Raw genomic sequence first — 21,820 nt, forward strand, 5'->3', positions numbered from 1 at the left:
GTGTCTGAGGTATGAGGATCAACCCACAGACTGGGGTCTCTGGGGCTGGAGGTGTGGCAAAGTGAGCCCCAAACGAATATCTACTGCTAAAATTCCCTGAAGTCAGGAGGTCCAGTGACAACAGATCTGCAGCCTGTATTCTCTGGGGCTAGGGACTTGAAGGGATAACCCTGGGACATGCCCACGCTCCATATTCTCTGGGGCTGGATGACATGATGTACTGACAAGAGGGGACCACGGCCTGTGCAGCTAGGCCAGGGTGCTCTGACCTCCAGCCGACTACTACAGTCCAATTCAATGAGTTCAAAGGTGGCGATGAGCTCTGCCGCTACCAGGGGCCCCCTCCTCGGGGGAGTAAGTGCAGCCCAGGGTGTCGGTAAGGGTCCTCCACCAGCTTTACCCTTGGGGTGGCCAGCAGCCTGCCCAGGAGCATGGGGGGCCTCTGTAGGAAGCAGGGCAGGGAAGACAAAAGGAGAAGCTTAGGAGCCAGGGGCGGGGGGCATCAAGATACATAGTAGGGGTGCTCAGCAGAGGAAACCCAAGTGGGTTCCAGGCCACACTCACAAACTTGTGGTCAAAGACATTGATGGTCACCATTGGAGGTGCCTCCTGCAGGTGCTCCCTCCTGCCATTCATGGTCAGCTGCTCAAACACCAAGAGCTCATCCCACAGGGGGCTCAGAGTCTGTTCCAGGACCTTGGGCAGCCAAACAGGAAAGGAAGCAATGACATGACACACATCTCAGGTAGCACCCCAGCCCTAAAGCAATACATCAAATAATTGTTTGTCACAAAGGGAAAGAGCATGTGATGAAGATGAAAACAGCCTCGGGTTGGTGTTGGAGCCTGCCCTCCTGACCCGGGCCTCTCTGCACTATAATCTGCCAGCCTCAGAGCTGGTCCTAAAGTCAACCCAAGAAAACAGTTCTTCACCCTGAAGACCCTCCAGTTTTACACGATCCCTTAATGAGGGCAGACCATCCTGTATTCTGTCCTGAAAATCCAGGTCAGGAAGAGATTCAGGGCCAGAGAGAAAGCTCAACCCCCACCGCACCTGATCTGCCAGCACATCTCCCACTCACATCGCAGCCCAGCCCTCACCCAGGTGGTCTGGCACTGGGTAGAGATGAGGACTCGAGCAAAGGGATCCAAGAGCCCAGTGTCATCTGCTGCCAACACACCTCGGGACTCGTACAAATGAGCCTGGTGCTGGAAGTAGCTGAAGTCTGGAGGGGCGGGTTGGAGGCGATGTTTGTTCAGGGGACTCCTGGGGGCCCTGACCCCAGACCCTTCCAGCCTCACACCTTGGTGCGCCCCCCTACCCTGTACTCACCTTTCCAATAGAGGTGGTGGGGCAGCCCACCCAAGGGCTCAGGCTGCTTGCCTGGACCCAGCCACAGAAGAGCTCCACTTTGGCACTGCCCTGGGGGTCTGTAGGGGGAAGAAAGCATTTCAGGGCCCTGCTCTTATTACCCCAGCTAGACCAACAGCTCTGCTGTCCCAGGGCATGCCGCTTCTCCCTGTATTGCTAGACCACACCCCAGCTCCCTAATTCAGAGGGTACTCCCTGTGCCTCACCCACACACCCCACTTCATGTCTTCTACCTTTATCCAATGCCCCACTACCTTTATACTCCCATTCCCCATCTCTCCTGCCCCAACACTGTCACTTCTTGTACCCTAAACCCTATGCCCCCAAACTACACTCTGAGCCCTGCCCATCCATACCCCACACTCACCCCCTCACTCCTCTCATCCCCAACACATGGAGACTCCCTGTCCCTTATCCCAATGGTCACAGCTCTCCACCATTTGGGACCCCTGATGGTGTGTATTCCAGGGACATCTTATATAGGAATATTTTGTCCCCAAACAAGCTGTCCGTAGAAGGAACTGATTAATCACTCTTCCATCTTCATTACCACTCCCATCACGAAAGCCTAGTCAGCAAAAGGGCCAGAGCAGGCCCAGAGCCGACCAAATTTGGTGTTTCTCTTACAACAAAGCTGACCTTGGTAAAGGCATAATCGGCTTTTGGCTCTTGGAAAATTTAAAGGAGTTCGGGTGCATTTTTCAAATAAAAAAATTTGTTAAAAAATTAAAAATTAAAATAAAACATTTTTAATTTAAAATTTTAATGAAATAATTCTTTAATAAAATTAATTTAAAATATTTTTATTATAAAAAGAGTTTGGGTACCTCCCCGTTGGAACCACAGGGCTCCACCCCATGGCCCCCAGCCCTACCAGCCTCACACTGGGGGATTCATATGCACATGAAAGGCCCAAATGGCTGTGCTTGGCCACTCCTGTGTTTGACCAAAGTGCACGCAAACAGTACAGGCCCAAACCAAGTACAAGATTTCCAATGACTGCCCCCCATCTCAAAAACAAACAAACCTGCTTTACTCCAAAACTTGAGAGTCATCCTTCACTGTTCTTTCTTTGACTCACATTCCACATCAGTCCATCAGCATATTATTTAGGGTCTACCTTCAAAACATATTCAGAATCGGACCACTTTTCTCCTTTCTCAGGACCACCCCAGTCCAAGCCACCATCACTTCTCACCTAGAATTACTGCAACACCCTTCTAGCTGCTCTCACTACTGCTCCTACCCCACTCCTAAAAAATATTCTCAACACAGCATCCAGAGAGAGCTTTTTAGTGCTTTCCCAGACCATTTCACTCCTCTCCAGAATGGCCTAAAAGGCCCCACATGATCTGGCTCTCTCTGGCTCCTGGTCCTCATCAAATATTACTCTCCCCTCATGCACAAGCCCGTAGTCACACTGGCCTCTTTGCTCCTCCATGAACACACCAAGCCCACTGCCGCCTCACCTTTGTACTTGCTGCTCCCTCTGCTAGAATGCTTGGCCCCTAGATCCCAGCATGGCTCACACCTCTTCTTCATTCAGGTCTCTCACCCACCTTCCCTGGCATCCCATCTAAACAGCCCCTGCCACTTTCTCCATCCACATACTCTGCTGTATCTGTCTCTAAAGAGAAAGTAAGCAAGGGCAGGGACTTCCTTTTGATTGCCAGTGTATCCTCAGGGCCTGGCACCTAATAGATGTTCCAAAAATATTTGTTGGGTAAAGTAAAATGTTTTTTGAGATATGATATTTTGGGCTTTTGACCCCCAGTGATTTCTTAAGTTTTTATTATGGAAAATTCCAAAAATATATAAAATAAATGACTCCAAGAATTTCTCACTTGATACTGCTCCCAGAGATTACTTTTAATTTGCAAATGCACTTTGCTCTAAGACTTCTATTGGTAGTGAAAAAAATCAACATAAAACTGACACAAGGGTCAAAACTGCACCTATTAACATTTGTTACTGATAAAAACTGACAGAATAATGAAATTTTCTTGACAAAATTTAGATCCACAAAACTAGATTCAGGGAAATCGAATCTGGTAGATATAATAGCCACAAAAAACTCCCACACTGGCCAAAGCTATAAACAGTGAAATATGATACAGGCAAATCTGTTATTGAAACTACCTTGCTAAAGAATAAAATCATTTCAGTAAAGTGAAAATAGAAACCATTTAATTGTACTATATAGAAAACCAAGCAAGGAATTAAATTGGATTAAAGGGGATTGCTCTTTTGGAGATGTAGAGAATGTAGACAGGAAGAGAGCCTTACAAAGAAGTCCTGAGACATATAACATGAATATTTGGGACATTTAAAGGTCAAGAAGAGAGGGGCCAGCAAAAGAGTTGAGAAGAAATGGCTGGTGAGGGAAGCAGAGGGAAAACCTGGGGCATGGAAGTCAATCCCAGAGTGTTTCATGAAGGAAGGTAGGTCAACTGTGCCCACTGACACTGAAAGGTTGAGTAAGATGAGGACAGAAAAGCTACCTCCTATGACCAGGTCCTTAGCTGAGTCCTCTTCCATCCTACCTCTAAATGCTGGAGCTCTCCAGGTCCAATTTCTCCTTTCTCTGCTCCCTAGATAATCTTATCCAGTTCTACTTATGTATTGATAACTCTCAATTTTTCATTTCTAGCCTAGAACTCTCCCCAGAACTCAACTTCATATAGCTAACTGCCTAGCAGACATGCCCACTTTTAAGTCTAACAGACATCTATTTAAAAGATAACAAGTCCAGAAATGAGCTTAGGATATTCCCTTTGCTCCCATCAGAACTCTTGTTTCCCAAAGCTCAGTAAATAGCACCATCTACACATCTGTGCCCACCCAGATCTTGGGAGTCATTCATGACTCTTTGCACATTTTCCTCATTCCCTGTAGCCATCCATTAGCAAGTCCTTAGGGGTCATTTTCAAAGTCCAAAATGCTCTTCAATCCATTCATGTCACTCTATGTCCGCTGCAACCACCCTAGATTCAACTCACTGTCAGTCACTTGGATTATTACAATGCCCTCTTTAGTAAACCCTGCTTCCCCTCTTATATCATCCCCTGACAACTGATCCTTTTTAAGGGTTAGAGCATATCCCTTCTCTTTTCAAAACCTTCAGTGGCTCCTCATCTCACTCAGAAAAGAAGCCGAGGTCATTACACTTGCTTATGAGGCTCCCATAACCTTACACTTGCTTATGAGGCAACCATCATCCTTTCCCTGCTCCAGCCTCATCTACTCTGCTCACGCTGCTGCAGTCACACTGGCTCCCTTGCTTTTCCTCAGACACACCAGGCACACTTCATCTCAGGGTGTTTGCAAGTGCTGTGTCTTTTGCCTGCAACACCCTTACAGACATGGCTTTCTCCTTCATCTTCATGTCAGCTTCACAGTAGCTTCCCCTCACCACCCCTTCTAAAATTCAACACCTCTCTCTAATGCTTCTTTGCTTTATTTTCTCCCTAACACTGTCCTTATCTTACTTCTGTATTTCTACCTTGTTGTTTACATACTTATAATCTATCTCTCCATTCAGCCCCTATGCCACCTCCCACCAAAATGTAAGTTTCAGGAATTTTTGTGGACAAGAATGCTGTTTCACTGCTATTTCTATGCCTAAAACAGTATTTAACATGGCAAGTGTCACAAATATTTACTGAATACATGGATTAGTAACTCTTTTGAGAAGAGGATCAGAAAAAAAATAGAAGTACCAGGAGCAGGTTATGGAATTCAGAGCAGTGAAGGTCGAAGATGGAAGTGACTAGAACAAGTTGATGTGGTTACAGTAATCACCTGGTAACTAGTGACCAGTTGATGATGCAGGAGAGAAAGTGGACAATTGCAGAGCTCATTCCTTCAGTAGGTGAGAGATGAAATCAAGATCACAGCCTTAGCCATGTGGGCAGGGACACTTCCTCCACTGCAGCAGGAAGGAAACAGAGCAGATGGAGGCAGAAGCTGGCAAGGCAAGCTAGTAGACTGGATGGAGGAAGGTGAGGCTTCTGTTTTCTCCATGAAGTAGGAGAGGAGATCATTAGTTGGAACAAGAGTGTAGGAAAGGAGCAGGGGAGATGTGAAGGAGTGGGAAAGGGAGCTTATCTGAGGAGAATGGCCCAACCCCAGTGATCTCCATCAAGCTCCCTGGACAGACAACCATCTCCTCCTCGTTTTTCTGTATAGTGCTGAGCAGACACAGCTTCCAGCCGACCCTGGGTCCAAACAGACACTATTAGTCTCCCTCAGTCTGGAGTTGGCCGGGAGACAGGCAGCAGAAGCAGGCGGACTCTCAACTCACCTGCTCCCAGCCACCAGCTCTTCTAGCGCCTGCTTGAGCCATGCATAGGCCCCAGGATCGGGTCTGCGCTGCGGAGTCTCAACTCCCTGCAGCCCCTGGTCCTGTGCAACTGGGCAAGACGGTCACAGTCCCAAGGCTCACAGACTTAAGCTTCTTATAGACCATACCCCACCCAGAGCCCTACGATCCATGACCGCATATCTGGGCCCCGCCCTTCTTTGGTTCTTTGGGGTTCCCTGTTCCCTTTTCCCAGCTCTGTACTGGCTCCCCGCCCGTGGAGCCAGGCCCCTAATAGCTCTGCCCATGTCTTTCGCCTGGCCCTTCCTGTGTCCAACAATTTTGAACCGCTGTCCTCCCATAATTTCTTTCCCTCTCAGTTTGAAGGTGCTGGCCCCTCCCTGTACTCTACCCATGAGACCCGCTCCAGAACTCCCTTCAAAGGTCATAGTCTCCCCAACAGCCCTATGTCCTGACCTCTCCCTGTGGGTGCCTGCTTCACTCTCACCAGCCTCTCAGTCACTTTCCGCCCACAGTCACTGCTCTGCAGGCGCCATGTGTGATCAACCCAGCGGCTCTACACATGCACGCATGGTTTGTGGTGACGCAGGGGCAAGGAGAGGTATGGCCTGGTCTGGGCAGAAAAGAGCAGAGGCTTTGAGGGGCAGCCCTGGGCCCTTGCGGATCTCCCAGTGCCCTCCTTCCAGCCACCAGGAACACTCACCCACTGCTGTCCATGGGCTCTGGCCACTGAGCAGGGGTTCCTAGTTGCTCCTGTGACTCTGACTCCAGCAGTGGCTGTGCCTCTGCCACGGCGCCCTCGGCTTCTTCCCTGGCCCTGGGCCCTCTGTCCAGCTGCTCCTCCTGGCGACCAGTGTGACCTGCCTGGAGCAGCAAGGGTTAGCGGGCACCAGGCAGAGGTCTGACCCCTCCTTCAACCTCCTCAATAGAAGGCAGAGCACATCTTACCTTATGGTCAACTGTCCCTTCCAGGGGCCTAAGTCCAGAATAAGAGTGACCACTCTCAACCCCATGACCCTCAGGGGTTCAGCTAGGCCACACACCAATGGAGATCTCGAACCTGATGGGCTGGGAGGCTTTGGCAGGGTCATTCATGGTGGTCTCGAATAGCACACCAAATAGCAGGAAATCTTCGAAGGGCACCAGGGCATTCTGAGGAAGGCAGGTCAGGCTGCAGTCAGGCCCCCAACCTCCCAGACTGCAACCCAGACTTTGCTTGAGCACAATACCTACAAAAAAATACTGCAACCAAGGCCTAGAAAAGGCGCTGCAAGTATCCTACGTTTGATTGGCCAGCCCCCTTCTCCCCACGTGCTCATATACAGAAGAGCACACCCACAACTTCCTATATTTGATGCCTGGGAGCCAGTGATACACTCCAGGCCTGAGAGTGACACCGCGCCTTTGCTACCCACCAGTCCCTACCTCTGACAAAAGCAGCAACTCCTCCCCTGCCACCTCCACAGCACTGGGACTCTGAGGCCCGTTGGCACAGGAGCTGCCATTCAGGTGCTGCGGAATCCCCGCTCGGGTGTGCTCCCTCTTGGCTTTCTTGTTCTCGTGAGCTGGACCCCTGTGGTGCCTGGGAAGTCTCCGATTCAGCTCTGCCTTCCAACACCTCCATGGACAAAGCCACCAGCAGGAGCCACAGAACCAAATGCCTTGGCCAAGTCCTTCACTGAGATTTTGAAGATCATCCCGGAGTCCCCCGCTGGGGGGCGAGCCATAGAGAGGCACCCAGGCAGGGCCCAAGGTGGGGTTAAACCCCGCTGTCGGGGGGCGGCGCGGTGTGTGTGTGTGTTGAGAATAGTGTTTTGGAGGAGAGCATGGGGCAAATGAGTACTAGGTCAGCCTGTGCAGCCCTTTATCTCCTGCAAGCCCGAGGGGGCGGGGAGCCGGAATGGGTCTTGGCAGCTCTGTGAGGGAACTCTGCGAACAGCGGCGGACGGACAGCTGTGGACCACGACCCGGGAGAACTTTCAAACCAGTTCAGCTCCCTAAGACGCTGAGGACAGAGGGAGCTGAGTGCTAGGGGTGGAGCCAGAGCCCTGGAGGTGGAGTCAGGATTGAGGCGGAGCTACGGGTCATCCCGTAACAGTTCAGGGTAAATGGGTAATCCGCGTGGAAAACTGCAGGAAGAGCAGCGCTGGATATGCAACGGTAGTTAGGATTTTGTCATGGGAGGCAAACCAAAGGGGGAGGGTTGTAGTCAGGGAACAACAGGTGAACCTTTCTAAGAGAGGGCCCGGCTTGAAGCACAGGCCGTTATGTGGCGTTGACCTGACTCTCTAAGAGGAGCTGGGTAGTGAGGATGGAGTGTGCCGTGGGGGCGGGACCCAGGACAGACAGGGCCCAGGCGGAGGCGGCACGCTTTGGCCAGACGCGCTCACTCGCGCAGCCCGGGTGTGAGATCTGCCTCAGGACCAGCGCTTGCGTGGCGAGGGCCACATCGACCAAGGGCGCGTTGTCCTGCAGCTGCAGACGAAGGCCGCGCGTCAGCGGCGGAAAGAGCTCCACGAAGCTCAGCTACTCGTGCCACTCGGGCGCCGCCGTCTCGCAGAGCACCGAGGTCTCTCCCTGAACGAGGCGGTGAAGACGTGCGAAGAGGGGTCAGCGCAGGGTCAGGGCCTGCGCCTCGGCCGAGGGGCAACGGAAGGGCCCTACCTGCTACCCCAGTAAAGACATCCGCACATAGGTGTCCATGAAGATGCGCTGATCTGGCCCAGCAGCCCCGGGCGCAGCGTCGGCAGCCCCTCGGCACGGTACACGCGCACGCGCTACCACGCCCAGGGCCTCTCGGCCGGCACCCGCCGGGACAGGAGCAGATTCCTAGCGGAGAAGGGTGCTCAGGCTGGAAGAAGCCGCGTCTCGGCCCCTCCCCTTCTCAGCGCCCCGGAGGCCACGGCCAGTTCTGGTCTCCCCTTCCCACCTCACCCCAACTAACTTCTCGATATCTGAACTGTGCCCGGGGGTGGCAACGAAGGGGGCAAATCACCGTGCGCCTTCACGGATACAGTGACCTTAAGGAAGCCATTGGTCCCTGCGCGGGTGTCCTGGGGGTCGTGCAGCAGAGCCCATTTCTGGTAAAAGTGGCCATTTGGGGAGGGGGAGAGCAGGCCAAGGGTCAGGGGAGACAGGAGGAATGCGCGGGGAGGTCGTGGGCTGCCATTGGAGGAGTGGGGATGCGTGGAGGTCAGCCTTTGGAAGAAACTGCTGTCTCAGAAGTTAGTATATAGGGATCAGTGTCCAGAGGGCCGGCTTCCCTTGTCCTGGGTACCTGGCTGGTCGAAGATAATACCCAGGTCCATCCTGAAGGTGCCTATCCGGGTGGCTATAAAGGGCAAGGTCTGTGAATGGAAAGCCTGGGGAGAAGGTGGCATTAGTCCTGGAGCTTCCGCATCCCCCCTTCTCTGACAGAAACCTCTTACCCCTACCCGCCTCACCGTGATCTCCAGCAGCAAGACTTGGAAGTGAAGCCAGGTCTCATGAAGGTCAAACAAGAAGTACTAGGTTGAAGTGGGGAAACAAGAGAAGTAAGAGAAGGTTATTTGTGAAGGTTACACATCCCTGTACCCAGGCACTCTGCAAAGAGAATGCCTCTGCAAAAAGCATCTGTTTGCACGCTTTCCCTCATGAGTCCCTCTTAGCCTCAGGCCCCAGGCTCAATTCCACTAGGCCAGGTCCGCTCCATGCATAGCTTCCTACTCTCTCAGACCCCCTCTTCCTTAGTCTCACCCACCTCATCGTAGAAGGTACAGTTGGTCCTGCGCTGTGTTGCAGTCACTGGGCGCTGCTCCCCAACATGCACAGCCACATAGGGATTAATGTTGACTCTCACCAGCTTCTGGGCCTCAAACACCATGACCCCAGCCTGAAGTGGGTATAAGGAGGAGAAAAGGAAGCCAAGCCTGCCAAGGTAAGGGAAAGGACTGTGAGGAGAGCAGGTAGTATCCCCAAGGTTAAGGCCTGGAGGGAACCTGGTACCTGGAAGTCCTGGGCTCTGGACACCTGTAAGGAATCACTGCAGACCAGAACCCGAGCTCCGCTGCAGTGAGGGTTCAGATCAGCTCTCACTTCACTCCTTCCCCCCACCACACATACACTCTTGCTCACTGCTGAAGATGAGATCTCTCCCTCTGAACTTTTAGATTCTGAGTCCTTCCAGTCTTGTCTTGCCTCCACCCAGAATTTGCCTCATTCTTGGTGCCCCAAAACCATTCATTCATTCAACAAAGATTCATTGAGCACTACTATGTGCCACCACTGTTCTAGGCACTGGAACACTTGCAGTGAACAAAAGAGACAAAATTCCTTGCCCTCATCAATTACATCACCTACATGGGCTCCAGAAACTGTGTGTGAGCCAGTGTAGCTGAGTGTGAATGTGGCAGTATCTATGCTTAGGAATGAGTGGCCCTTATCCCAATATATCCACTTCTCACCCATGCCCCAGGACCATGGGTTTGTGAGGGTGGGTGGGCATAGGCCTGCAAGTCTGAGCAAGTGAGGCAGACACACTGGGGTGGGGGAGTAAGGTGTGTATAGTGGGTACAAGTTACCTCTTGAGGGGGCTGAACACGGCACCAGAAAGCTCCACATCTGGTTCATTCTCCAGCTCCAGCTCCAGCTCCAGCTCCAGCTCGTTGTCTTCAGCATCCTGCTGTAGGCCTCGAGCTAGCAGGTGGTCACTGCTCACTGCTCCAGCCGGACCTCCCCAGGCCTAATAGCATGTACCCTCAAGGAGCATGTCTGGGACCTGTCACCCATCTCTGTTCACCCCTTGAGTTCCCTGACTCTAAGAATGACCTCTAAGCCTTGGACTGACCCCACTGATCCCAGGACTGGTCCCTAACTTGAGGAACCTCTAATGCCAGAACTGACCCCTGATTCTAAGATTGACTTACCCTGAAATTGATCCAGTACTGACCCCAGAAACTTCGGGACTGACTCCCACATCACTGCCTCCTAATCTCAAGACTGACCCATGACCCCAGGTCATGCCCACATACTTACTCCAGCTCCTGGAAGTGCACATTGGGGATGATCAACTCTGAGCTGGAGGAGGAAAAATAAAGGAGTTAGGGCAGAGCTGCAAGCTAGGCACATGGGTCCAAGGGTCACCACACCCATCAGATCCACAGTGGGATTGGGTACCACTTCTCCCTTCCCAAGGCCTGCCTGGGCTGGGACCCCCAGGCCTTGCTCAGGTTGGGAGTGGAGACTGCCTATCTCAGATGGGTGCTCCAAAGCCCTCCTCTACTCAGGCTCCAGTTGCACCCTCTGGGGGCTGGTACTTCAAGTCAAGCTCCACTTGGATCTGAAACCAGATATACAAAGTGCCTCCTCTCTGATCATTAATAATATTGACTACTCAGAACCTATTAAGAACTTACCATGAGCAAGTTACCTCTTGAAGGAGCCAAACATGACTCCAAAATCTCTTGTTGCTCTTGGAAATCTATTACTTTGGCCTTCATGGCTCTGCATGGTCTGGCCTCTGCCAACCTTTTCAGCCTCATCTCATATGGCGTCTCCTCCTGGGCAGACGCACTGGAATTTTGCATAGGCCTGTTCTTCCTGGAATATTTTCCCCTCCCACTTTATTAACTCCTATCATCCTTCAGTCCCAAGCTCAAGTACTACTGCCTCAGGAAACCTTTTCTGACCCCCATATAAATCACATCCCTCTGTTATACACTCTCCCAGCCCCCTACCAGCTCTTTTGTAGTACCAGTCAGTAGCAATTTTACATTTATTTGTGTGAATATTGTTTAATATTTGTCTCTCTATAGAGCTCTCAAAGGGTAAATCCTTATCTGGTTTTGTTGACCACTTAGTCTTCACTGCCTCAGAACTGCACTCAGCTTATAATCAGAGTTCAACAAACGACAACAGACTGAATGAAAAGTTCAACATTACATATGCCTCCACATAATCTAAATGAGGCAACAACTTAGAGAAACTAAATAACTTGTCCAAGTTCTCAGCTAGGAAATGGTGAGACTGAGATTTGAACCCAGGTCCATTTCTACCAGATTTTACTGACCCTCCATGAAACACTAGGAAAATCCAACCAGATTCATCTTTGTCTCCCACAAGAACTGAGCCTGGTGCAGGATCAGGGAGCAGCACAGAACTCCTTTTCTTCTCCCATTGCCACACCCTTGGCCCTCAGAGCTGAACCAGGTTCAGACCATGTGGGACTTTGGCAGGGGCTCCAGTGAAAGGAGCCCTGGCTCTGGGGCCTTGTTACCACTCCTGTCTGGATCTGGGTTCTCCCCTCTGAAAAATGGAACCCTCAATCTAGAGGGACTCTCAGGCTTGGAGGTGGCAGGTTGGAGACTGGTGGGACTCACCCGGGACACTCACAGATTTTCATTCACAAGGGCCTCCTGCAGTACCACATGCCCAGCGCTCTGTAGCTGCTGCAAGGAGATCACCAGGTCCCCAGAGACCTGGAGTTGTGGCATGGAGCAGTAGAGTGACCCTGGGGAATGGCCCCAAGCCACTTCCAGCCTCACCTGCATCGTCGAACCCCCAGGCCTACTCACCTGGGCTGAACAGACAGTTGCAGTTGACCATCTGCACAGACAGACACTCCCCAGCTAGTGGAGCCCCATAATGTGGCCAACAGCTGGGGATAGGAAGACTCTTGCGGCACCAATGTTGGACTGACCCTGACCCCCAATCCAGAGCCTATTCCTAATCCCGAAACAGGAACCAACCCTTCAAATCTGGAACCAAACCCCCCAAGATGGGGTTGACTCCAAACTAGGGCTGATCTGGGGCTAGTTACCAATCAACAACTAATCTCCCTCTGCTCACTTGCCCTCCTGCCCACCTGCCTACCCACCTGAATCACTTCTGACTCACTGGACTCATCCAGCAGGTTCAGCAATCCCTGACTTTCAGTCAGACACACAGGAAGCAGTCCTGGGGTCAGGGTAGAGAAAGAGCAGGAAGACAGAGAGAGGAGGGTAAGGTCCCTGTGGTCAGCTCAGTCCTCTGTTTACAATAGCTTTAGTGTCTATCCTATATTCCGGTGGCGTAGGAGCTGATACAGGGTGAGGATGGAGACAAGAGAAAAGACAGGACCCTAGTCTGGTCCCTGCTAGCCTATGAGATCTCAAAGGCATGGGCCTCATGTTGCTTCTTGTTCACCCTTTCTGTCCTCAGTGTCCAGCTCAGAGTCTGGTACATGGTAGATCCTCAAAACACTGGCTGGATAAATGGATAGATTAATAAATGAATCCCTATCCCTCAGCATTAGTGCTATAGGTACTCAACTCATTTGAATTAATGAGTGATTGAATGTATATCCTTAGTTAGCACAAAACAAGTATATTCAAAACACTTCTTAACCAAAAGCCAGAGGTCTACTGGTGGTATCATAGATGGGCTCCAGAAATTGTCTGTAAAATATGGAGTATGTGTGCATTTTTCTGGACATAGAGCTCCTAGCTTAGGTTAATAACCCTTAAACAGATATGTAGTACTTTTTTTCTTTTTTTTGCAGGTACTATTTTTTTTTTTTAGAGGTCATCTCTCATATTTATTGATCATATGGTTGTTAACAACAATAAAATTCTGTATAGGGGACTCAATGCACAATCATTAATCAACCCCAAGCCTAATTCTCAACAGTCTCCAATCTTCTGAAGCTTAACGAACAAGTTTTTACATGGTGAACAAGTTCTTACATAGTGAATAAGTTCTTACATGGTGAACAGTACAAGGGCAGTCATCACAGAAACTTTCGGTTTTGATCACGCATCATGAACTATAAACAATCAGGTCAATTATGATTATTCGTTTGATTTTTATACTTGATTTATATGTAGTACTTTTACTGAATGAAAGAATGAATGTCTCTCACAGTCTGACTCCATGGGCGACAGTAACTATGTGTTGAGTGCGTATCACTGCCATCTACTTAATCATTCTACTTAAAGACACCTCCTATGTGCAGGACTTGTGCTGTGCCACCCAGGAGCCTGAGTACAGCTGCAAAGTAAGTGAGACGTTATCCCTGTCTTCAGTTGTTTCATGGACTTCAACACCAAACAAAGCCTAGAGAGACAGCAGTCCTCATCAGAGCAGGAAAGCGTCAGGGATGGGGAGCCCAGAGGGACTCTACTGAGAAGGAAGTGTTTAAAATGAGCCTGAGAACAGGAGTTAATTAGAGATGGATATCCAAGCAGTGGAAACCCAGGCAGGGTGTTTTTCAGGACCTGTGATTTGTGAGTTTGGCCTGTGTACAAGGAATATATCAGGTGGCAGCAGCTGGTATGGTTAAACCGTCAAGGAACTGGGTCTTACTGTGTGGCAGTGAACCAACATGGTCTCTCCTTGTGCTTCAGGTTCTCCATCTCAGTACTGGGGTTGGAAAGTCCTGTTCTGTTTCCCAGGTGTTTGGTGCTCAGATGGATTTGGGGGTCTATAAAACATCAGACAAGAGGCATGGGTTGTTCTGTTTTAAGCAAGGTCCAGGTTAGACCTTAAGGCTCCCAGATATTAGGGGAGTGTTTCTTCTCCCCATTTGACAGATGAGGACACTGGAACCCAAAGGAGGGCAGAGGGGGAACCAGAATTCTTAGCTTGCAGGGCCTTGGCCTTAGCCTCTCTCTATCACCTGAACTCGGTGGCATCTAATTAAGCAAGATATAGATGCCATCCCTCTGGAAACTAACATGAGCTGTAACATAGCCTAGCAGATTTTCCCTAGGCCTCCATGACTCTTAGAACTGCTATATGCACTTCTCAAAATTACAAAGATGGGATGTGGCAAACAGAGGACTAGGCTCCAAGGACTTTGGGATTCTCTATCATGCACCATGTGGCCTCCAGGAAGTCCCTTCCCCTTTCTTGACCTGTTTGCTTAGCCATGTAAGGGTGCACAGGGTACACTGCATTGCTTTTCTAATCATGATCCTTCATCTGGATTATACATATGGATGTTAGAATGCACGGGTCCACTGTAGAAATGCTGAAGTAGGTTCTCAAGGTGTGCCTGGGAACCTGAAGTTCTATAAACTGCACTGGTATTCTGTTGCACAGCAGGAGCCTGGGAACCTCTGGTCTCTTGGCTGTGCCTATCTGTGATTCCTCAGTCTGTTCTCAGTGACTGAGATGGTTGGTGGATACTGAATTCCTATCCCATAAGACACCTGGTGAATATGGATCTGGAAGCCGGGCCCACGGATCCTGAGGTCAGAATGACTGACCTGACCTGAGTACTGGGATGAGAGTAGAGGCCTGAAGGGTTTGGGGAGTAAAAGAGACAGTGTTTATTTAGAAGTGCCCTGGGTGAACTAACTCCTGCCTCTTAACTTTCATTCATTCATTCACTCACAAATATTTGAGCACCTACTACATGCTAGGCCTTATCTAGGTGTTGGAGGGTAGGATAGCCAACAAACTCCCTGCCTTCATAAAGCTTACATTATGTGGGGAGTAACAGGCAATGAAGAAATAAGTATGTAAAACATATAGCATGTTAATAAGCGTTGAAAAAACAAAGCAGGAAGGGGGATAGAAATGCTTTTATGCGGAGTGCAACTTTAGTGTGTTCTGGAAAGTGCGTGATATCACTGCTTGCTTTAACATGGGAATGAGGCTACCATGGCTCCCGGTGACATCATGACTCTAGCTCTGTGACGCACCGTCTGGGCGTTCCACGGAGACCATGGTCTCCTCTATGACGTCAGCAGCCGGCCCAGATATCGGAGAGAGGGCTGGGTCAGGCCGCGGGGCCCGTCGGCTGCACGCAAGATCCGTAGGGTCCCGGCGCACACTGGTTGAGGGCCTTAACGGCTGACCCGGGATCAGGATGCGGCGGAGCCCCCGCCCGGGCTCGACCACTTCCTCGCAAAAGCACGCGCCCAACTTTTACAGCGACAACAACTCAATGAACGTCACCTCGGAGGACAGCAGCAGCGGGCATCGATCATCTGGGCCGGAGCCCGGGGAGCGCGAGAGCAGAAAGGCCCGAGGCCGAAGCTGTGGTGAGCCCTCCCTGAGCGCAGGAGTGCCTGGAGGAACCACACTGGCTAGAAGCTCTCGGCAGAAGCCGATGCCACGGAGCCACAATGCACTGACCGCCTGGGGGGCGGAAACCCGTGAGGGGCGGGGGCTCGGGTGCGGGGCAAGAAGGCGAGTCTTGGCGCGGAATCAGGATAAAACTACCTGCGCACCTCCTAGAGAGCAGAGCTTATGGGGTGAAGAGGGCTGGCACTGAACGATACTAGTGCGCAGGGCCTCTGCGCGATAGGCGGTCCTGGGAAGGAGCGGGGAACATCGTGATTGGGTACCACGAAGAGGCGCGGCCTTGGCGTTAGCCTAAGCGGCTACCAGGAAAACGGCACCAAGATTTAAGTCTAGGGGAGGGGCCAAGATCTGGGTTGTTTCATTGACGGGCGGGGCCTCAGATTGTTGAGAAAGACCTGGGATGCAGATGAGGTGTGACCAAAGTCTGTGAGGTGCTGCCGGGCTTCTGCGCTGGGGAAGGAGGGAAGGAGTGGGCCTGCGGTGCGCAAAGCCCCAGTGGAGCCCTTGGACGCCCACAGAACCGGCTGGCTCTCCTGTAATCTCTGAGGAGCAGCTCGACCTTCATTCAACCCTGGATCGGAGGCAGGAGATACCGCCCGCGCGATTGTCCAAGAGCTTCCTGAGTACGGGCCACTCCTGCTCGTATCTCCTCTGACCCTCTGCCTTCCTTCTCCCCTGTCGAGTTCTCTCGTCTCTGAGACACTGTTCTCTGTTCCGAGCCCCCAACCCATATATGAGTCTCCAACTCCTTCCCTGAGCCTGATACACTTTGTCTCAACTCATTCTCCTCGCCCCCATCTGATTCTCCTAGCCCACCCCTCTTTCTGAGCCCTAGACTCTTTTCTGAGCCTCCTTCCAGAGTCCCTTCTGAACCTCAAACACCAGCTCTCTGCGCCCCTCGTTATCTATCCCCCTAAGCCGCGGTCCCTTCTCTGTCCCCCAATCTCTCCTCAGGCCGTCTCTTCCAGGTGCTGAGCGTGTTGTTATCCCTGGTAGGAGACGTGCTGGTCATTGTGTACAGGTGAGAGGGAGGGAAGGGGGAACCTTAGGGATTGCTCTTTGGATGGGGTGGGACGCAGGCCTGGACGCAGCTGAGGCTTGAGCGGATTCAGACCTGGTTGAGTAGTGTTCGCAGGAGCTGGGTCTAGGACCTTGGGGCGGGGGTTGTGGAGTTCAGTACGGTGTCGGGCCTCAGCCTCCATCCGGTTCTTCAGGGAGGTCTGTTCCACCCGCTTCCTGCTCACGGCTGTGTCACTGCTGAGCCTCTTTCTGGCAGGTGAGCTGGTGCTGAAATCTCCTGGGGCCTCAGCCCTTTATGTTTGGAGCCAAACGGTACCCATTTTCTCCTATATGCCTCAGGCCCATTCAGCGCCTTCAGCAACTCACAGGCCCCTTCAGGGCCCTCTTGTCCTCCCAAAACTCAACCCCCCCAAGCCTCTTTTCTCCTCACTGCCTCCTTTTGTCAGGGAAACCCTCTCCCTTCCCTTTCCCTGAGACCACCCCTTTCTTTCTCCAGCACTTTGGTGGGGGCTTCTGTGCCTGGTCCCTCCTCTGGAGAATGTGAGTTGGGGAGACTGTCCTGGGGTGGGCGGTTGGTATGTTATGAACCTGGAGGTTGTGGGGGATCCCTTGGGCTGCTGGGAAGGGGACAGTGCTGGAGGCTATAATCCTAAGGAGGGGCTGAATATAAACAGATTTCTGAGAGATTGTGCCCAGAGATACTTGAAAGTCTTTGAGACATTCTGGAAGGTCAGGGAAAGGAGGGGGCACAGTCCTTAAAAAGGCGGCTCTTTGAATCTGGCTGCTCCAAGACTGAACTGGGAGGAGGTGGGTGAGAGCTGAGCTTCGGTGAATTTTGTCCTTTCTGCCCTCCAATAGGAGCCTAAGGAGATGCTGACTCTAAGGTGAAAGAGGAAACCTGGGGGTGGGGCATTGGGGGCTCCAAGTTGCTTCCGTGGGGATCCTTACGGGAAGCATCGAGGGGAACAGGGAGCCAACCACACCCCAACCCCCACGCATGCAGGGAGTACCACAAGCGCGTGCGCTCCCAGGGCCAACAGCTGCAGCAGCTCCAGGCGGAGCTGGACACGCTACACAAGCAGGTGTCCGGCATTCGCACAGCCAACAGCGAGGTGAGCCTGCAGACACATCCTGCTCTCGAAGCTGGAACCCAGGGGTATCCAGGAGCCCTACCCTGGGGTTCCTGGCTCCCATGTCCCTACCCATTGCCCAGTCCCCGCCCACCTAGGAAACCTCTTGCAGAGCCTGGCCTGGGTCCTGAGCCTTGAAGCCACACCGCAGAGCCCGACTTTGGGATTTCTCTCAGGGCCCACAAAGTCCACCCCAGACAACCTAGTCCCCAGAATTCTGCTTCCCAATAATGCCTGCCTGCAAGCCCCGCCCTCCCTCTTTTTAGAGAGTGGCCAAGCTCGTATTCCAGAAGCTGAATGAGGATTTTGTGCGGAAACCCGACTATGCACTGAGCTCTTTGGGTAAGACCCTGAGAGACTGAGAGACACAGACACACGGAATGAGACAGAGACATTGACACAGGCAGACCTATGCACTTAACCCGCCCAAGGAGACCGACCTCAGACAGACCCTGCTCAGCTGTTGGGTCGTTGCCTGGGAGCCTCTGAGTGGTGGCTTCTCCCTCCTCCAGGAGCCTCCATTGACCTAGATAAGACATCTCACGACTACGAGGACGTGAACACTGCCTACTTCTGGAATCGCTTCAGCTTCTGGAACTATGCGCGGCCGCCCACAGTTATCCTAGAGGTGGGCCTAGAATCTGGATCCCAGAACAGAACCAGGGGCGGGGCGCTGAGGAAAGGACCTAACAGCTCCCTGGAGGTGGGACCAAGCTGAGCTGAGGGCTTGGCGCTGGGTTGGGCGGGACCCTGCTGGGCAGAGGATGGGCCCTGCTGGAGGTGGGGCCTGTCAGTGCTGGGGACTGGGGTCCTGGGCGGGATCTGGCTGGGCAGACACCCTTGTTAGAGGTGAAAGACTGGGCAGGGGTCGAGCTGAAGGCGCAGCCTACCTGAGCCAATACCAAGGCTGGGTATGAGCCAAAGTTGACTGGCCTATCTGCCCACCTGCAGCCATATGTGTTCCCTGGGAATTGCTGGGCTTTTGAGGGCGACCAGGGCCAGGTGGTGATCCGGCTTCCGGGTCGTGTGCAGCTGAGTGACATCACCCTGCAGCATCCACATCCCAGCGTGGCACACACTGCGGGGGCCGACAGCGCCCCCCGCGACTTCGCAGTCTATGTGAGTGGGGCTGAGGCCAAGGAAGTGGGAGATTTGTCTAGAAAGCACCAGACAGTGATGAAAACCGGTGCCACTATCTGAAATTTTGCTTGCTTAGCTGTAGTGGAGATACTACCACTTGCCTCTCAGGGCTGCTGTAGGTTATACATAATTATAACCACATTCAAATATTAGTTACGGCTTATTGAGAACGTACTCTGTGCCAAGTACTTTACACGGATTATCTCCTTGCATCCACACAACCACCTATGAAGTGCTATTATCTCCTTCACTGATGAGGAGAGTAATGCTCCGAAAGCAGATATTACTTACCCAAGATCACACAGTTAACAACTGGCCAGACTGAAATTTGCAACCTAGTTTCTTTGAGACCACATTCCACATTACACTATCTTAACACTAAAAAAATCAATGAGAGCATGCACACATACTGAACACAGGGCAGGTCTTCAGAGTTGTGCTGTCTTTCTCCACTTGTGCTTCACTGTTCCTCCACTCACTCTTCACCAGGGCCTCCAGGTTGATGAGACTGAAGTTTTCTTGGGGAAATTCACCTTCTATGTGGAAAAATCTGAGATTCAGACTTTTCACCTACAGGTTTGTCTGCCTCTGGGGGTGAGGGTGCTAAGGGAATGGGACAGTGAGGGAAGAATCGGGAGGAAGGCAGCCCTTGAGAGCGCAGACCTTGGCATGACCCATTTTTCTCTCCAGAACGACCCCCCAGCTGCCTTTCCCAAGGTGAAGATCGAAATTCTAAGCAACTGGGGCCATCCCCGTTTCACGTGCTTGTATCGAGTCCGAGCCCATGGCTTGCAAACCTCAGAGGGGGAAGGGGACAGTGCCACACAGGGGCCCCATTAAACATGCTGATTGTTGGAGTAGAGGTCTGTGCTGAAAGAAACTGGGTCAGTGCTGGGGGTATTTGGTGGAGGGGCTGTGGTTGACTTTGGCATGTAAGTACGGTGGAGCATCTACTTCCAGTATGCCCTCTTTTCTTGGAGAAGTCCTGATCAGTTGCAGCAGCTCATGTTTATGGAGTGCTTACTATGTTTAAGGAATGGTGCTCTAGCCATTATAACACATTACCTGTCTGATCCTCACAACCACAGAATGGGAAACAACTCAGGCCAGAAAACTTGCTTAAGGTCACAAAGCTAATGAAGAGTAGTACCATGGTGGGAACCAAGTCTACCTTCCTCCAGAGGTCATCATTTTTACTGCAGAGCTGCCAGTCAGCCTAAAGCCATGCTGTGTGCACCTCAATTCCCACCCCAACCTCTGGGAAAGTCCCCCAACTCCTGCTAGATGCAGGTGGAGGAGGAGCTACCCCTTTTCTTCAGGTACTGAAGAAACTAAGGAGACTTAAGAATCTCTAGGAAGCATGTGAGTCAAGAGTTGATGGTAGTCCCTACTCAGGCTGTCTTTACTGAAATCACAGTGTTCCGCTCAATGCTGGGCCCAGTACAGGTGGGTATAGTGTTCACCACTCCCTGGCCTCAAGGAGCCTGATAGGGTTGAAAAGATGCTCAGGAAACAGGACAATTCATTTACTGAGCCAAGAATCCTTCACTCTAAGGGTCAAAAGTAGAACTGGAAGAATAAAAGATGGGGGAGAGAGATAAAAGAATTCATGAGTTCTACCTGGGCAGAGAGTAGAAAAGGGGGACGAGAATGAGCACAGAAACATGCAACAACTTGGCTGTTAGTTTGTTCCCAGTGTGTTCATGTTTTGGAAGAATATCATACAGTGGTTACACCTCTAGTAAATGCAATGTATGGGGATGGTGCACATCACTGTTTATATTTTTGGGGTATTATTTTATAATTTATATTGAGTGCTTTCAAAGCATAAGGTTAGAAATATGAACTACTATACCTTTTCTGGAAGGCAGTTTCATATTAGGAACCAAAAGCCTTAGTTTTTATACAATTTAATCACTTCTAAAGAATCCATCCAGAGAATACACAGATGTAATCAACGGTAATACTTTTAAGGATATTCATCACACTATTGTTTATAAGGAAAAAATTGTAATTAGTGTCTAAGAAAATAAATTATGCTACAAAAATAATACATAACCAAGAAATGGCAGTTTAAGAGAATGTTCAATGTCATGGAAAGTAATTGATAACATGGATACTTTCCTAAAAAGCAAGCTACACTGGGATACATAACATCTTTAAATTTTCATATAATAAGAGTTCTATAGACCAAGACTATTAATAGAAGAAAATAGCCTGGGAGGAAATACTTTCAACATACTTAAGAAACAGAGTTAATAATAACTGTAAGAGCATAAAGGCTCTCACAACAAAAACCTATAAATAGGCTGTTTAGAAGAAAAAATTCACAAACATGTGAAATGATGCCTAACCTTCATAATTAATTAAATTTAAACTAAAAGTGAGATCCTTTTTTTCTTTTTTGCCTGTCAGCTACTAAAAGGGATAAATATACAGTGTCAGAATTTTAAATATTCATACCCTTTGATCTAGCACTTCTTACATCTAGGAACAAATCCTTCAGAAACATTACTGTAAATGCACAAATGAATGTACAAAGATATTCATTATAGCACTGTTTGTAACAGAATAAAACCGGAAGGGACCCAAATCTCAATAAGGGACTGGCAAAAAAAGCTATAGTAGGCTTATACACAGAATAACAATAGGCATTAAAAAGAATGAGGTCAATACATTAAGTTCTAATGGTTAAGACACCCAAAATACAATAAAAACAAGGTCAAACAGTATATATCATGTCCTGTTCAGAAGAAAACTGTCAGAACTAGGAAAGACTGTGGCCCTTAAT

The 21,820-nt window shown here is 50.6% G+C and overlaps 1 protein-coding gene and 1 pseudogene across 1 annotated transcript; one reads left to right on the plus strand and one right to left on the minus strand.

Annotated features, from left to right (window-relative positions):
* Positions 1–15,379, minus strand: part of LOC118920154 (fer-1-like protein 4) — a 41,272-nt pseudogene extending 25,893 nt beyond the window's left edge.
* A 104-nt stretch (positions 15,380–15,483) lies between these two features.
* On the plus strand, positions 15,484–19,886 carry SPAG4 (sperm associated antigen 4). The gene is given in 13 exon segments (XM_036902450.2): positions 15,484–15,809; positions 15,811–15,829; positions 16,258–16,362; positions 16,694–16,760; positions 16,954–17,015; positions 17,256–17,299; positions 17,618–17,643; positions 17,763–17,871; positions 18,156–18,231; positions 18,402–18,517; positions 18,841–19,008; positions 19,519–19,605; positions 19,720–19,886. Coding segments are annotated over 13 exon segments (1,317 nt in total). The 5' UTR covers positions 15,484–15,521; the 3' UTR covers positions 19,870–19,886.
* Positions 19,887–21,820: the final 1,934 nt, after the last annotated feature.

The sequence above is a fragment of the Manis pentadactyla genome, chromosome 5, assembly GCF_030020395.1.
Source record: "Manis pentadactyla isolate mManPen7 chromosome 5, mManPen7.hap1, whole genome shotgun sequence".
NCBI lineage: Eukaryota > Metazoa > Chordata > Mammalia > Pholidota > Manidae > Manis > Manis pentadactyla.